Raw genomic sequence first — 18,374 nt, forward strand, 5'->3', positions numbered from 1 at the left:
ATCAGAGCAGTTATCATACTGTATTTAAAATACTGGATTAAAAGCCATTCTGGTATCAGACTGCTTAGATTCAAATTGTCTCTATACCTACTTATCTGTGTGTCCTTTGGACAAGTTACCTACCTCCTCTGTGCTTCAGTTGTTCATTTGTAAAATGGGGAAAATAGTTTCTACCTGGCAAAGTTGTTTTGAGTACTAAATTAGTGTATACAGTAAAATGTGTTTGGAGGAGTGCCTGGTCCATGGTGAACACTGTACGTCTTACCTGCTTGGGGCACCAGAGACCATGGCAAACACGTGCTGACCAGTGGCAGTGCAGAGTTCAGTATTTATTTTATCGCCTGAAAGATTTTTAGCACTAACTCTGCCAGGTACTGTAGAAGCAAATGAATGAAATGTTAACGAACTATGTGATTGTGTACAATACACAGTGAGAGTCAATTTTTTGGAAAGTTGTGTAAAAATACATTAATGTGAGAAGCTTCAGGATACCATGGCAGTTTCCAAGAAGGAATCTTACTGTTCCTTTGGGAGTTGCATTGGTGGCCCTTCTGCTTTCTTGAAATTTTGAAGATAGGCTGTGTATCTTTAAGGTAGGACAATACTTTATTTTGGGCAAATATTTCTTGCTTTTTAAAAACCCCCAGGAGAAACCGTTTTAGATCAGAATCCATCCATCCATCCATCCATCCATCCTTTCTTACCTTCCCCCCCTTCTAAAAGGGAAACACTGCTGATATTTAAATCATTTTCATTATTCCTTATATTAAAGGTAAACCTCGGGGCGCCTGGGTGGCTCAGTTGGTTAAGCATCTGTCTTCGGCTCAGGTCATGATCTCAGGATCCTGGGATCGAGCCCTGCGTCAGACTCCCATGTTCAAGGGAGAGTCTGCCTCTCCCTCTCCCTTTTCCTCTGCCCTTCTCCCTGCTCATGATCTCTCTCTCTCTCAAATAAATAAAATCTTTAAAAAAAAAAAAAAAAAGGTAAACCTTTCATTGTGCAAAAGCCCCTACTCTTTTTTTTCTAATTTAAAGTAATCTCTGCCCAACATGGGGTTCGAGCTCACCACCCTGAAATCAAGAGTCACAGACTCCACCTCCTTAGCCAGGCAGGCGCCCCAAAAGTCCCTGCTCTTTTGCTTGGTCATTCATTCATTTAGCAACATTTGAATGCGTACAATGTGCTAGATCGTGGGGTTACAGAGTTAAAGGAGTGTTATAGTGGAACCTGTGAAGTTTATCATGGGAGGTTTCTGGAACAACTATACATTGGAATAAGAATTTGATAACACAATATATTGCTAAGTGTGTAGGTAGAGAAATAGCTACTCATGTTGCTGGTGGGGTGAAAAGCCACATACCCTCCATGAAAAGCTGTTTAGCAATATCTGCTAAAACATAAAATGCATGTATTCTTTGAGTCAGCAGCTCTATTTCTAGGAATTTATCCAACAGATACTTCTGCATCTGTGTGTGAGAATATACATTACAAAATTACTTGAAATAGCAAACAGTTGAACAAAACAAAATGCTCTTTGACAGGAAATCTGTGAATTAAGGTACATTCATAGAATGGGATATCATGCAGCCATTACAAAGAATCAGAGCTCCACATGAACAAACCTAGCAGACTCAAATACATTGAGTGTAAAAATTCAAGGTGCAGAAAAGTGTATAGTTTGCTACTGTGAAGAAGAGCTTTTATTCTTGTACACACAGTGTCTTTGCCGGGAAACACAAGATTCAGATAGTGGGTTATCTCTAGGGAGGGTTATTTTATTTTATTATTTTTTTAAGATTTTATTTATTTATTTATTTGAGAGAGAGAGAGAAACAGCATGAGAGGGGATAGGGTCAGAGGGAGAAGCAGACTCTTCGCTGAGCCAGGAGCCCGATGTGGGACTCGATCCCAGGACTCTGGGATCATGACCTGAGCCGAAGGCAGTTGCTTAACCAACTGAGCCACCCAGGTGCCCTCTAGGGAGGGTTATTAAGTGACAGAGAAGTAGGGGGAAAGGTGAAGACTTAGTTATCGTCGTCTTTTGTGCCTTTTGAGTTTTGTATTATATGCTTGTATTATTTTATTTTATTTATTTTTATTTTTTTTAAGATTTTATTTTATTTTGGGTGCCTGGGTGGCTCAGTTGGTTAAGCGACTGCCTTCAGCTCAGGTCATGATCCCAGGGTCCTGGGATCGAGTCCCGCATCAGGCTCCCTGCTCTGCGGGGAGCCTGCTTCTCCCTCTCCCACTCCCCCTGCTTGTGTTCCCTCTCTCGCTGTGTCTCTGTCAAATAAATAAAATAAAATCTTAAAAAAAAAAAAAAGATTTTATTTTATTTTGTGAGAGAGAGAATGAGAGACAGAAAGCATGAGAGGGAGGAGGGTCAGAGGGAGAAGCAGACTCCCTGCCGAGCAGGGAGCCTGATGCGGGACTCCATCCAGGGACTCCAGGATCATGACCTGAGCCGAAGGCAGTCGCTTAACCAACTGAGCCACCCAGGCGCCCATATGCTTGTATTATTTTAAAAATAAAATAATTTATTAAAATGATACAGGAATAAGTATAGGGGCTATTTAACTTGGAGTACTTGAATTTGCTAATTTTCATAGAAAAAGAAAGTCATGTGTTAGAGCAGAAGTGTGCCAGTTCTGCTTACCACAAAGAAAAAAATAGTGCTGCTGGTGGCACATGGCCATTTAATTTTGTCTGTCACATTGTTTATTAGTATATAGGGTGTTGCTGGTGCTTATATTTATTAACTGTGTCTTATTCCATGAGGCTAAAACCTCTGATGATAACAAAAATGCTGATATGAAGGGGTGGATAAATGTAGACAGGATTACAAATGGAAGTCATGTGAGAAATGATAGCTGGTGAATACCTCTACAGGTTGAATTATTCAATGACAGAGACAATTATAAAGAGTCAAGGGCAAATCATAAAGTGAGTTGAGAAGAAATAAAACAAGTTAGAACCATTACCATAAGCCAGTTTTCTTAAGAAATGTTTCCTCACTAGATGTACACCTGATGGGTTACTTGGATTTTTTTCAAATTGGAATTTTATGAACTAGCGGACTTAGGAACAGCCTTTCATTCCAGACCTAACCTGAGGGTAATAGAGGAGCTTCTGTACCCGGATAGGAATGAGTACAGTGTTTCTATGGGAGCATAATAAAGGGATTCTTATCCAACTGGGTGGCATGGGCCCAGGAGAAGATTCTGCAGGAGCTGTTGCTGAGGATTGAGTGAGTAAGTAGGGGTTAGGCAGGGAGAGGAGAGGGAGGGACAGGCCATTCCAGGCAGAAGTGGCAGTACGTGCAAGGACAAGGTGCGAGAGGAACCACAGGTGGGTCAGTGGGGTGGGAACGGAGGGCATGAGGATATGGGTTTTTCCAGTGTCTTTGGTGGTTAGTTCACCCACAGACTGCTGTCCTCCTGCAATCAGTGTTCTTGAAGTTGACATGATGGTGATGGTGATTGGATTATCCCACCACTCAAGGAACATAACCTCATGGTAGGTAAAGTAGTGACAGCCTTTGTTCATCGAAGAAAAACAAGAGAAAACAAGGAAAACCTGTATTTGGTTATGTTGTATGCATGTAGTTGAGCTGTCTTCTAGCAGAATTCCTTATTTTTCTGTAGCTGTCTTCATCCTTGAAGAGGCCTTCTCTCTATTTGGAATCATGGTTTGAGTGCTGCATGGAAACAACTTGAACCTGATGTTCCCTTTCATCATATTTAAGTTTATGTGACGCACTTTCTACCACACAGGCACCCATTTTGCTCTTCATAGCTTGGAATGCTGTAACAACAATGTTTTGTCCATCAGAGGCATTCAGAAAATTTTATGAATGTTAATGTGTTAATCTCACAGTATACCAGGGTAGGTGGCAGGTAGGCAAGTGATTTTTGTTTTCTGTTTTTTACATATTTTGTATATTAGCACATTTTGGTTGTCAATGCCTCTTTAAGGAGAAAGTTTCTCCTTTGAAGCTGGAACGTCCTATGCTTTGAATTCACTCAAAGAAAAATTATTCTGGAAAGCTTGAACCAAACCTGGTTAGATGCTTCTGAGTTATGGGAGAGGGATTGAAATAAACTTTTTTAGCTAAAAATAATTTTGCTCCCAAGTTACCAAAAACAGCTGACTAGAAATGCTTTTAAGATACTTGTCTAAGCTACCATAAGCTGAAGGTCAAGAAAAAAGTTTAGAACATGTCTTGAAAAATGATTGGCTCTATTTTGCCAAAGCTTTTGCCAAGCTTCTTATTCCATAATTATCTCATGGGACAAAAGCTGGTGGAAAGTGTTATGCCTTAGATTCTGTAGGGACCTAGAGATTCTTTAAGTGGAACACATATGCTGTTTTTTCTGACAGTAAGCTTGTACCTGTGGAAGGCATTAGGGTGGGTGAAAACGGGACATTTAATTCTAAAGATATTGTACAGTTGTTTCTCCTAATTAATTACTTAAAGCCTTGTGTCCTACTGCAGAGTGGTTGTACTCTTGGAGAATATTGGTCATTCTTCACAGAGAACCACGGGATGGGTCTTTAGCATGTGGGATTGCCATTGATGTTCTCTTAGCCCATTCAGGTACTTCTCTGCATCTCACGGAGTTACGGAATTGAGAGTCACTCACAGTTATGGGCAGCACTTTTTATTTATTGTATGATCAGGTACCATTGGAGCTTATACCTTATTTTTCATTCTAAAGCCTCACTATGCTTTAATGATTACTCTGAGGAACGCTTTGCTGCAGCAGTATGTGCCATCGGTCGGTGGGGATAGCTTGAGAAACTGGAGAGGCATGTTGACTTTCCTTGAGGTTGCTTAGAGTTGCAGAATAAAATGTTGAATCAGAATGAGATTTCGAGCTTTTTTTTTCCTTATAAAAATCACTCTTTAAATAGAGCCAATATAAAGCCATGATGTTTTTCCTTCCTAACCTATTTTTTGAGCACCAACTGTGTACGAGGTAAGAAGGCAGGTGACTAAGCTCCTGTCAGAGGACCTCCTTCCTTCAGTTAGGGAAGAAAAGTAGCCTGCAGGTAGGGTGTTGTTGACACTTTGAGGAGAGGAGAGAAAGTTTAGAAGTAAGTACTGTTTGGGGCGCCTGGGTGCTCAGTTGGTTAAGCGACTGCCTTCGGCTCAGGTCATGATCCTGGAGTCCCGGGATCGAGTCCCGCATCGGGCTCCCTGTTCAGCAGGGAGTCTGCTTCTCCCTCTGACCCTCCTCCCTCTCATGCTCTCTGTCTCTCATTCTCTCTCTCTCAAATAAATAAAAAATCTTTAAAAAAAAAAAGTAAGTACTGTTTACCCATTCATCTGTTGATGGACATCTTGGCTCTTTCCAAAAAAAAAAGAAGTAGGTGCTGTTCCAGTGTAGTAAGAATTCATCAAAAAGTGGAATAAAAGGATTACTAAGTCTCAGTTAAGTGGCAGCTTGGATTGAGGGGGTCCTGATGGTTTCTTAACTTTATCAGACTGTACTGAGAAGCCCACAAGTAGTCAAGCTCACATTACCCTGGGCTGGGCATAGGGAAGCTGGAACAAACAAGTTGAGGTGCAGTTAAGAGGGTGGAAGAAGATAAAGGACAGGAGCTTGTGATCCAAATTTGAGATCTTGATGTTGGAAGAGTTTGGGTAGTGTCGATTCCTAAGGAATAGTTATCAGATGGATGATTATGGTGGAGGAAAGCCTGCTGGAAATAAATAGGTTGAAGAACTTGGAGGCTTTGGAAGGGGTAGTCAGCCTGAGTACTGACATTGAGGACCAAGCATTGGGATCATTGGGCAGGTTGACAGAAGGTCATGGCAGTTGAGGAAGTAGAATGATGTATAAGCATTAACTTAGTTGTTCTCAACTTGGGGAGATTTTGTCCACCAAAACGTTTGGTGACATCTGGAGACGTTTTTGATTTTTGTGGATGTCGCGGTGCTGCTGGTGTCTGCTGGGTAGAGGCCAGGGGTGCTGCTTTACCACCCTAAAACACAAAGGGCAGCTGCCTCATGAAGAGTGATCCCGTCTGAGATGTCAGTAGTGCCCAGGTAGAGAAACCCTGCATTAACTTCGTTGAGTAAAGGCAACAGAATGTGATTGTTTCGCCTCCCTTCCACTGTGCTGTGTAGAACTCTGCACATCCGTTTGTGCTTTTATTTAGTGATCGTTAATGGAGCTCCGCTTATTTGCCAGGCAGCATGCTAGATAGTCATTAGGAACATAAAGATTAGCTAGACATCACCTCCTTTTTAAAGTTTATTTTAAATTATAAGCTAATATGCAAATATAGTCTTACAAATAAAAAACCAGAAACAAACATGTAAAGCCGGTGGCGACTTTGACCACCACCTGCAATTCCTTCTATGGAGGTAGCCAGAGCTGTCAGTTTGGGATGTGTAGCTGAACATCAGAGTGCCTCCCCTGCATCTATTTTCTTTCCTTCTCTTATATGGTATGCAAGAGGTTTGCTTTGGAATATTTGTCCTAGGCTGCATATTTCTTGAGACAGGGACCAGGTGTTAGGTTTCTCTTTTTGACTTCTTATTATATGTGGTATACAGTTGTCACCCGATAAATGTTTGATGAAAAATGAATGAAATGAATTGATAGAAAAGCAGCAGTGGGGAGAGCAAAGAGAATGTCAAGTCCTAGTAATGACCTTTAGGCTTTGGAAGGCTATGGGGTAGGTTTATGGGGAAATTGAGTTGATGTTAATATAGAGAAATATTGAGAGAGTGAAGGAAAATTCAAAGCTGTTACCAGGGAGCCCGGGTGATGAGCTGGTACATAGGCAAAGAAGGGGTTGAGAAGGAACAGAGAGCTTCGTTGTATAGGGTTCAAGAGTTCAGGGAGAGGTATTAGGGGACAAGTCTTTTGAAGAAGGTTATTGCATGTTAGCAATTGAGAAGAACTTACTGATGTAGGAGCTTGTTACAGAACTGGAAGAGTCCTAGAGTTCCTTTTGGAGTGTTGGTGTGATAGAAGCCTTGGTAGTTTCTGTTCTGTTGTAGAGGAATTCTGTTTCTGTATGTACTTAGAGATGCATACCCCTTTATATACCTTAAAGGCTCTTCTTTGTTTTTCATTAAACAGAATGTTTTAGGGAACATTTTGTTTCAGTTTATGCAGATCAACCTCATTCTTTGGAAATGACCACATAGTATTCGATAGAAAGTTTTTTTTTTTTTTAAATCATGATTTGTTTAAACATTCCTGTTGTTAGACATGTAGGTTGTTTCCAGTCTTTTGCTACTGTAAGCAGTGCTGCTTATATATGTGTTCTTCTGTGCACATAGGTAAGTACATGAGGACAGATTCTGAGAAGTGGAATTGTTGGTTTCTAAGGGCAGGTACATCAAAAGTTTTGATAGGTATTGCCAAGCAGCCTCCAAAATTGTATATTCCTATGAATGGCAAAGCAGAATGACTTTTTCCAGTCCTCTTGGCAAACTGTTTCCATACTTGGATTTTCAGCAGTCTAAGTGAAAAATGGTATGTCTTTTTTTTGTATGTCTGTAATATAAGGGGATCTTTTTTTATATGTCTCAAATTCATTTGTATTTCTTTGTCATGAACTCAGGTTTGAAAGAATTTTTTTAATTGATAAGAACCTTTATGCATTAAGGAAATTAGCTCTTGTCACTCATGTTGCAAAACTTTCCATTCATTTTGTCACTTGTCCTTTGAATCTGTTTATAGCTTACCAAGTATGTGTATGTGTTTGCATATGTCTTGGAATGTAGTTGAATATATAAGGTATTTTCAAAATTTTGGATCTGTTTATTTATTTGTTTTTTTCCCTGGGAAAGACCTTCTCCACTCTGAGATTAAGAAATAACTTTCTCGGGGGGCCTAGGTGGCTCAGTTGGTTAGGTGTCTGCCTTCAGCTCAGGTCATGATCCCAGGGTCCTGGGCATTGGGCTCCCTGCTTAGCTGGGAATCTGCTTCTCCCTCTCCCTCTGTGTGTGTGCGCTCTCTCTCAAGTAAATAAATAAATCTTAAAAACAAAACAAAACAAAACAACTTTTTGTGCTTTCTTTTAGTATTATAATGGAACAACTTGGATTTTAGTTTCAGTTCTATTGTTTATTAGTTTTGTGACATCAGGCAAATTATGTAATCTCTCAGAGCCTCAGTTTCCTAAACTGGAAGGATCCCATCAGGTGATTTGTAACATTGTAAGGAACTTTCAGTTATAACAATTGTGTGCTTTTGAGTGAAATTTACTTTTGTGTTGTGTGGAGATGTGAAGTTGGGGGCAGGGATAGGGAAGGAGGTAAAGAGGTCGGCAGGCAGACACAGAAGGAAGACAGGCAAAAGGCCCAAAACAGCCCTAGAGAAGATCGAGGAAAAACAAAGGAAAACAGACACAAGGAAGGTAGCTACTGAGACCCCAAGTGGGATGCATTTTTTGTATCATAGAAGGTAAAACACATTTTGGGTGCCTTTGTTCATTCCCTCTCCCTCTTTTCCTCCTTCCCTCCATCCCTCCGTTTTCCTTCCTTCCTTAGAATAAAGGTAAGTGTAATAAAAAGTTGTGAATTAGCACAAATCCTAAAGTTCAAAAGTTAAAGCTTCGGTCTTCCTCATGCTGCACATACATAATACTTAAAGCCAGGTGCTTGACTCCTTGGACACAAGTGTGTGTTGGAATTATTATTATAATATTGTTTATTGTCTAGCAATCAGTCCCTTTCCAGGTCTAAAATTCTGTGTTTAAATATCATGTACGGGTTTTAGCATTCTTATAAGAACTCTGACTTCTGCATTTCCTGCTTTTAGATATTAAATCTTATAAAGTTAATAATGCGTTCCTATGTGTTTTGTATTTTTTTTTTTTTAAAGATTTTATTTATTTATTTGAGAGAGAGAGAAAGCATGAGGTGGGGAGGGTCAGAGGGAGAAGCAGACTCCTTGCTGAGCAAGGAGCCCGATGCGGGACTCGATCCCAGGACTCCAGGATCATGACCTGAGCTGAAGGCAGTCGCTTAACCAACTGAGCCACCCAGGCGCCCTGTGTTTTGTATTTTATGTCTAAGACAAGTTCTCCCCACAAATTAATGCCTTTAAGGAGCCTAGCTTCTGCCTGTGGACACCTGTCTTCCATGAGGACTTGGGCTGAGCTACTCCACTGCTTCCCTCATAGTTTCCCTGTCTCCTAGGCATGGATGATAGTACATGCCCAGCAATGTGTAGTTAACTAAAATTCTCACGTGATCAGACCCTCTGAAGTCTAAGGTTCAATTATTACTTATTATTTTTTTAGAGGGGGAGGGGCAGAGGGAGAGGGAAAGAGAGAATCTCAGGCAGGTTCCACGCCCAGTGCAGAGCCCGACGCAGGGCTCAATCAGTCTCGTGGCCCTGAGATCGTGACCTGAGCAGAAATCAAGAGTCAGCCGCTCTACCGACTGAGCCACTCAGGTGTTCCTCCATTACTTATTTTTTAAAAATCAATTTGTACTTTGCCCTTGGACCCTAATTATGATTCTTTTTTCTTGTTGCCTCAGTTGGGAAGAAAAAGCCCTGAAGAAAATTGTATGGTTACTACCATGAACATATTAAGGTGAATACACTCTGACCTTACAGCTGGTGGTAATTTCCTCTCACAACTTCCTTGTTACCTTTTCAACCTCACGGGCCCCCCCCCCCCCCCCCGCTCCCCAAGTGGGCATGGGACATGCTTGTCTGTTGGCTTCCTCAGGTTGCCCTTCAAAACAGATGACTAGACTTACTAAAATCCTTGCTGGTTATTACAGCAGTGGCTGCCACTGTGGGCTCATTGGAAAGGAAGTTATTGCGGTTATCAGAAGTACTTTCTGGAGGAGAAGGGGATGAAAGTGTAAGCGGCTTTGGCTGCTGAGCTGTGTTACTCAGAGATTGGCTGTTGTGAGGAGATGCAGGGGCCTCAGATGTCATCTTGTCCTAAGACTTGATAAAAAAACTTTCTTCTCCACTTCTGGAGGGTGGCTTCTTTTGGAAAGACCCACCTTCCTTGCTTCCTCATTTTTTTTTTTTTTTAAAGATTTTATTTGTCAGAGAGAGGACATGCACAAGCAGGGGAAGCAGCGGGGAGAGGGAAAAGCAGGCTCCCCGCTGAGCAAGGAGCCCAATGGCGGGACTCAGTCCCAGGACCCTGGGATCATGACCTGAGCCAAAGGCAGACGCTTAACCAACTGAGCCACCCAGGCGTCCCTCATTGCTTCCTCATTTTGCACGTTTTAGATCCAGTCTCTCCGTCTCATCCCTGCATTCTTTGATATAAAATAAAAGCTAACCAAGAGGTGTTGTTTGAGATTCTGCTCAGTGTGAGGTAGTGTAGATAGGAAGAGTAAGATCCAGGGGATGTTCTGTAAAGGCTTTTGATTTAGTTGGGTAGATGGTGTATAAACTCAGGAAAGTTAAATAACAGTTTAAGTTGATGATGTAAAATATGGTGAAGGGTCCTAAACCTTGCTGATTTGTTGGTGCGAAAGACTGTATTTAGGATAGAATTGTACCACAATTGTTTTTCTAAGTTTGCTGGATGCTTGGAAAGGTGAGACATAAAGGAGAAAAAATAAAAGGGATCCAGAATGTAAGCTCTGGCAACTGAAAAAGTTTTTAAGACTTTTACAAGTTGTCATTCATTATTGTAATCTTATACCTGGGAGGCCAAGGGAAACTTTCCTCTGGCCCTGGAAGCTGACTCAGACTTTCCTCTACACTCCCTCCCCATCTCAGTTCCTTCTGCTCTTGGCAGGATCTCCAGTGGCTGGCTTTGGAAGTTCATTGCAAGAGGTCCTATATATGATGTAATATAGTAAATAGTTAAACATTTGTGGAAGAAATAACTAAAGTTCTGTAGTAAAAAACAGCACTTTGGAGAAGGGAGGGTAATAAAGAGATTTTGAATCTTTGTATCTTACTTGAGGAACAGTGTCACTTGATGGCAGGTGGGCAACTGGGAGAATTGAAGGGATTTTTCACTGGCTTTTAAAAATCTCCCTAGACCTCTTCTGAAGGCAGCAATTCTGCTATTCTCATAGGTAGTTTGCCTGGTGAATTTGAGGAATAGGGACTGCTTCTACCATGTGAATGTCTAAAATGACTGACTGTAGAATCCACAACTGAGCACCGTGGAGTGTGTGTGGGTAGAAATCACTGGAACTATAGGCACAGGGGTTTTGAAGGGTGCCTGTCTGGGCACTGAGACCAGGTGGAGAGGAAGCATGCTTACCAGTTCCCTATGTCTTGTATTACTGGAGCCCAGTAATACTAGTTTGTGTCAGATGCGAGGAAATCCCCATTCTTCCCTTACTTATCAGACTCTGGGGGCGTTCTTGTGTAGGAAAGGTACCTGTTGTTACATTGTTTAATACAGTATCTGGACCAGATGTCAGCCACCTTTTCTTCAGGACCTCAAGGGCTGATGTGTGAAGATTGACATTCTTTTGGCGAGTAGGAAAGTGGGTTAGAAGTCTAGAGGCTAGTTACCTCCTAGTTGTGCAAACACTCTCCGGCATGTCTTCCTTTTTCCTTCATCAACAGTGCTTGTAACATCATTAGCGTGCAAGGAATGAGAGTGGAACTTCTCTTTCCCTGAGGCTCTTTCTCTGCTAAATTTTGGCAGGCTCATATTTCCTGGTGATTTTTTTTTTAAGAGTTTTATTCAAGTTAAAGGTGTCTGCCTTTACTGCGGCTCCTTAATAGTTTTTACCTTACCTGGTGGGTTCCTGTTTACCCCCCACTGTGGGAGACACTGGGTGATCGTCTGAGGGGGTGATAACTGGTAAATCCGTTGTTGCTTCCTTCATTAGGAGAAGAATTTTAAGTAAGAAGGGAGAAGCAACTTTTTGTTTGAGAAAATAAAAACCAGCTTTTCTGAGGCCAGAATGGGATCATGTGTAATAAACTATGAATTCATCCTCTTTTTCCTCCTTCCCCCCCAGTTGCAGTTGACCTCACAACAGCTGTTTTCAGCTGTCCTCTGGATTTTGCCCAGGCCCCTTGGGATGGCTGCAGTGACTCACACAACTGGCTTTTTTCCATAGCGGTCTGAATCTAGCTTCTCAAGAAGTAGGAGCAGGAGGAGAAAAGGGCGGCTCTGGTTGCACTGGAGTAGATTTTCTTGTGGAGATTACGGTCTGCTGAGGGCTCTGGTTTTGATTTGTCCCCCTTCACAGCAGTGATCTTAGCAGATAGCATCGCTGGGGGAGGGGAGGCAAATGTGTTAGCTGGAGAAGTGTTTTTGAGAAAGCCAAATGTTCCTTTACTTTGCCTTTTTTTTTTTTTAACCCCTTTCCTTCCAGACCTGCTTCAGAACAAACTGTGGCTTTCCTTTTCAGATGGCTGTAGGGCTGTGTGTGAAATGGGTAGATGAGCGGACACTGAAGGAAGTGTCGGTTAAAAGCGCAGGTGATGTTCTCTGTACTCCCTCTGATTATTGATGTTGATGTTTTCAAAGTGGTCCCTCCTGTTCCTAACAGCAAGCACTGCCCTTGGCCTCCCTCTTTCCTTCCACGAAGGCCACTCCTTCCCAGCTTGGGAACCTATACAAATGATGTATCTCAGTATGGAAAATTTAAAAAAATTCCTTAGGTATTTAAAGACAATTTTTGCTTTTACCTCTTTGAGCTCTAGACTTATTTCTAAAAGGGTAACAAGCTGCAGAAAAAAATTCTCTAGACCTGCTTTAATATGGTAGCCACTAGCCGCCCATGACTGTCGTGGGCTCAAATATGGCTAGTCCAAATTGAGATGCACTGTGAGTGTAGAATACACACTGGATTTTAAAGACTCGGTGAAAAAAAATTCCATTGAAAATTTTAAAAATATTGACGAATGTTGAAATATTGACATGTGGAAATGCTAATATTTTGGATATGTTAGATTCCATAAAGTACATTAAAATTTATCTTACCTGTTTTTTTTTTAATGTTGTTACTGGGAAATTTTAAATTACATAAATGGCCCATATTTCTTGCTCTCATTATAGTTCTGTTAGCCATCACTGCTACAAACAGAAGAGGAGGTTACTGAACTCCCGGTGTGCTCCTCTCTGGGAGTTTCTGTTTCCAGAACCCAAGTGATAGTTCGGGACTCAGGACCCAGTGTACATCAACATGCTGTCAGTAGTAGTTCTCTTTTGCCATGCGACAAATGACCCCTACACTTATGGACTTAAAACAGCAGACATTTATTATCTCACGGCTTCTGTGGGTCATAAATCCGATAGCAGCTTAGCCCTGTGGTTCTGGCTCAGAATCCCTCATGAAGTTCCAATGAAACTGTTGCGCTGAACTGGGACTGGAGGATTCCAAGATGGTTCATTTCACGGCTATTGGCATGTTGTCGGTTCCTCGCTGGCTGTTGGTAGGAGACCTAAGGACTTCTCCTTAGGCTCCTTGAGTGTCTTCCTTACCTTATGTTGACTTCCCTTAGAGTGAGTGATCAAGTGAGAGATCGAGTAAGGAAGAGAGCAGGTGAAGGAGAAGTTGCAAGTGCTTTCAACGATTGAGTCCCTGGATATACACTGTCATTTCTGCTTTATTTTATTTGTTATTCTTCTTAAGGGGAGGAGAATTAGGCTCCACTTATTTTTTTTTTTTAGGCTCCACTTCTTGAAGGGAATAGTATAAAGAAATTTGTGGATGTATTTGGAAATTGCTATGCCTCCCTATTTTTCCTGTTTTCCCGTTAGTGTGCCTGTATTTCACTGACTGCCTCTAGAAATGGTTAGAGTTCAGTGGCTGAAGTCCATTTTACCTGCACCTGCTACTTCAGCGGTGTTACCTGGAACAGGTTTATTCATTTTGAGGATGCCAGCTCTGACTTATAATCAAAATTGTCTTTTATTTTGGTTCATATTTTGGTGGAAGGGGGGAGGCAAGGTTGAATTCAGCTTTGCTTAAGCTTTAAACACTTGTGTATGCCTATGTTTATGTGTGGCATGTCTGTGCCTCAGTTGATTTTTAGTAGTGGAATAAGGCTGTTTAGATATTCCATGGTAAATGTGTTACTATTACTTGTATATCATATTTCTCTTAATTAAGATTCAGAGCACTTAAGAACTATTTTGTATCTCATTCTACCTCAGAGAGGTTTGAAAGGAAAGCCAGAGTATCACTGTATTTTCTAATACAAGGGAAATGGAGGTGAGTTCCACTTGTATGTGAGGCTGAGTGAAGGTGGGGTAGAGACATAAATGGTGCGCTCAGGGAGCTTAAGCTGTAGCGTGGGAACTAAGGTCCTGTTAGATAGGAGCGTGCAAATAAACCGCTGCTGAGTGCCTAAAGGTGGGCTCATGTATGCCTCCCCTCCCTCTAGCTGTTTTCGTTTTGGCTTAGTCTCAAACTTCTGAAGTTGAGATTGACACGGGAGGCAAGACCTACAGGACACGGGACCTAGTGGACATAATAAGTGAGGGTCAGTTTTTGTCTGGTCTCCGTGAGAAGAGCTTTAGAGAGAGAGAGAGAGAGAGAGTGTGTGTGTGTGTGTGTGTGTGTGTGTATCTCGTCCCTCTAAGCAGACTTGGTTTTCTTGAGGACCATGCCTTTTATTTCTTTTGTGTTTTCCCTAATAACAGCTGTTCTGAGTTGTATATTCAAGAGGATGTGTGCTTAGAGAGGTTGGCAGAGCCCATGGTGCCGGGAGAGGTATAGAGCACCGTGATGAAGAGTTTGGGGCTTAGAGTCCTACTGGCTCTGCTGCTTTAATACATTTATAACCTTGGACAAGTTTCTTAATTTCTCTGAGGCTAAGTTCCTTCATCTGTAAAATGTTAATAATAGTTTTTGCCTCATAGAGTTGTGAAAACTAATGAGATATTGCAAGTAAGGCACTTAGCACTGGAGCAGTTACATATGTTAGACTTGCAGCAGTGTGATTGTTTAGCTTAGTAATGCTTTTTGTTAGAGACATCAAAATTCCTGAATCTTAAGCCTCTCATTCTTTATTTGATGTTATGTATTGGTTGCTCAGTCCCTGATACCGTACCAGAAGCCTGACTCTGGCGCGTGTTCTGGTCAGCTTGAATGGGTCCAGATCATAACTGACTCTGCTCAGTGTTCTTGTCTGCTGTGGCAATATAGGTATTCTAGGCCATGGCTTTTTCCTTGCAGAGCCTGAGGACGCCCCCTCTCTCCAGAGACCAGAGGCTGCCATTGTTTTATGTATGGTAGAGCATGTGGGATTCCAGTAGTCTTGTTTTGGCCTGCAGTTAAGACCCTGACCCCTCCGGAAAGCTCTCTTAAACCCGGCTGATGCTGACTCCTATCAAAAGGCCCAAGTTCGAGGTGAGCACTGCTTCCGGAGTCGGAAGCCTGCTTCGCCGCGGGCTCCGGCTTCTACTCTGTCGGGTGCACGGGAGAGGGAGATTATGGCGTCCTCCTCTGTCCCGCCGGCCACCATACCGGCGGCGACAGCGGCCCTGGGCCCGGGTTTCGGCTTCGCCTCCAAAACCAAGAAGAAGCATTTCGTGCAGCAGAAGGTGAAGGTGTTCCGGGCGGCTGACCCGCTGGTGGGCGTGTTCCTGTGGGGTGTAGCCCACTCAATCAATGAGCTCAGCCTGGTGCCTCCCCCCGTGATGCTGCTGCCAGACGACTTTAAGGCTAGCTCCAAGATCAAGGTCAACAATCACCTTTTCCACAGGGAAAATCTGCCTAGTCATTTCAAGTTCAAGGAATATTGCCCCCAGGTCTTCAGGAACCTCCGTGATCAATTTGGCATTGATGACCAAGATTAGCTGGTATCCCTCACCCGAAGTCCCCCGAGTGAAAGTGAAGGCAGCGACGGTCGCTTCCTTATCTCCCACGATCGAACTCTGGTCATCAAAGAAGTATCCATGTGCTGACATGCACAGCAACCTCTCCAGCTACCACCAGTATATTGTGAAGTGCCATGGGAACACACTGCTGCCCCAGTTCCTGGGGATGTACCAGGTCAGCGTGGACAATGAAGACAGCTACATGCTTGTGATGCGTAACATGTTTAGCCACCGTCTTCCTGTGCACAGGAAGTATGACCTCAAGGGCTCCCTTGTATCCCGAGAAGCCAGCGATAAGGAAAAGGTTAAAGAATTACCCACCCTTAAGGATATGGATTTTCTCAACAAGAACCAGAAGGTTTATATTGGTGAAGAGGAGAAGAAAGTATTCCTAGAGAAGCTAAAGAGAGATGTGGAGTTCCTAGTGCAGCTGCAGATCGTGGACTACAGCCTTCTGCTGGGCATCCACGACATCATTCGGGGCTCTGACCCAGAGGAGGAGGGGCCTGTGTGGGAGGAGGAGTCAGAGGGGGATGGGGACTGTGGCCTGACAGGACCACCCGCTCTGGTGGGCTCCTATGGCACCTCCCCTGAGGGTATCGGCGGCTACATCCATTCTCATCGGCCCCTGGGCCCTGGAGAGTTTGAGTCCTTCATTGATGTCTACGCCATCCGGAGTGCTGAGGGGGCCCCCCAGAAGGAGGTGTATTTCATGGGTCTCATCGACATCCTCACACAGTATGATGCCAAGAAGAAAGCAGCTCATGCAGCCAAAACTGTCAAGCATGGGGCTGGGGCAGAGATCTCTACTGTCCATCCTGAGCAGTATGCTAAGCGATTCCTGGATTTTATTACCAACATCTTTGCCTAAGAGACTGCCTGACTCCATGCTGCCTGCTGCTTTATCTTCAAGGTGGCAGGGTTCTGAGAAGCTTGGGATTGTGGATATGCTGATCACTACTTCTTCTTTTCCTCCTTTGTTAAATTCCAGCTGCAGGCTCCTTGTATCCAGATAACTCCATCTTGTTGAGTAGGCTCTTCCTGACCCTCAGAAATACACTCTCCTATCTCCCCCTGTCCAGTTTTCTTCCTTTTCTCCCTCCCCTGCAACCATTCTGCTTGCTTCATTAGAGTGTTACTGTTGACTCACTCCCAAGTGCCTTGATCTTTGTAAATGTCCTGTTGTTTCTAGATCATAGGAGGAGATGGGGGAAGGGGGTTACTTGCCAACTTCAGGACCTGACTGGACAGATGGACCTGGCTCAAGCAACTACTCTGGATGCACTTTGCTGTGTGGGATGAACTAAGAGTGTCTGAATTTTGCTGATAACTTTATAGAACTCACTGTGGCATGTTTCCTTCCCAGTAGGCCCTGGGATGGAGGCCTTTCAAGATACTACAGTTGTGGGTGCTGACATGCACATGTGATGGGATATGGCCCATCTTACACACTAATGGGGTGGGGAGTGGCGAGCCGGCTGGCACCTCATAGAGGTGGGACCCACGAGGACACTTGAAATTATGCAGGGAATTGGGAAAGGTGTCTGTCAAGAATTGACTCCTCTCCAGTCTCTTCCCTCATCCTACTTCCAACCCCCACCCCTGTACTTCTGGGTACAAGAGCCCAGAGATGGCCAAAGTGTTCAAGCCTGAGTGAAGACATTGGACTGCTACTGCTCTTCACCAGGACCTCACACCCCTCCTGGGGCTGGAACCCTTCAGTGGGGGGTGTGGGCAGTTTTGGAGGCTGGAATGATGGGCCAGGGTAAAAGGTTCATTCCCAGTGCTAAATTTCCTCTCTTCATGTCTAGCCATCCCTGAGGTTTTATTCCCACCAGAAGGGAATATCTCTGCCTGGGTCAATCCTGGTCACTTCAAGAGGATGAAGGACTCAAGTATGGGAACCTGCTCTACTCTTCGGAGGTGTGCACCTGGCATACTTCCTTCTCAGTCCCTTCTCAAATCCTTTCTCCAGTTGGATTTGTTATTCTGTTCTTTTCTGTCTCATACTGCTACTGTGTCTCCCAAGGGACAGATGGACTTCTTTGTCATCTTCACTCTCCACCCCCAGAGAGGAGTCAGAGCCAGGACTCAAATCACCCAGCCCCCTCCAAAGAGTTGAAATGACATGTGATAGTCTCAGAATGTAGAGGACTCTGATGACCCAGATAGTGTCCTCCCCATCCCCTGATGCCTTTGGGGCTAAGGCAACCATTCTTGCTACTCTCCACTCGATCCCCTTTATGGCTTCCACACTTTTTTTTAACATAAAGATGGGCACTAGCAACTGGCCTGTGGGGATGCAAGGATTCTTTGCACTGTATATAGCTGGACTGATTTGTCTCACAAGAAGTCATACAGTCATAAAGGAGAATTCCTCTCTCCCCTCCATCTTCTCCAAAGGAAGTAACAAGAGGAATCCACAGTTAAAGATTAGAGCCCCTATAATATCTTACCATCAGGGGCCCGCTGATCTTTTTCATTCCAGCCGTCTACCTTTCCCCTGTTGAATGCAATAAAACTCCATGACACCAGCAGCTGTCACTCTTCAGAAATTGGTTTTCTGACCATGTGGCTGATGTATCATGAGCAGTATGGTCTTCATTTTGTTGCTTCTGTTTTTCAT

General features: G+C 43.3%; 2 protein-coding genes across 14 annotated transcripts in view; both read left to right on the plus strand.

Moving 5' to 3' along the window:
- The window catches only part of RBFOX2 (RNA binding fox-1 homolog 2), a 279,550-nt gene that overhangs the window by 16,517 nt on the left and 244,659 nt on the right, over window positions 1-18,374 (plus strand). The window lies entirely within an intron of this gene.
- LOC117998741 (phosphatidylinositol 5-phosphate 4-kinase type-2 gamma-like) lies at window positions 10,125-18,108 on the plus strand. The gene is given in 2 exon segments (XM_034987616.1): window positions 10,125-15,825; window positions 15,827-18,108. Coding segments are annotated over 2 exon segments (1,257 nt in total). The 5' UTR covers window positions 10,125-15,361; the 3' UTR covers window positions 16,620-18,108.

The sequence above is a fragment of the Mirounga leonina genome, unplaced genomic scaffold (assembly GCF_011800145.1).
Source record: "Mirounga leonina isolate KUSES-001 unplaced genomic scaffold, KU_Mleo_1.0 Mir_418, whole genome shotgun sequence".
NCBI lineage: Eukaryota > Metazoa > Chordata > Mammalia > Carnivora > Phocidae > Mirounga > Mirounga leonina.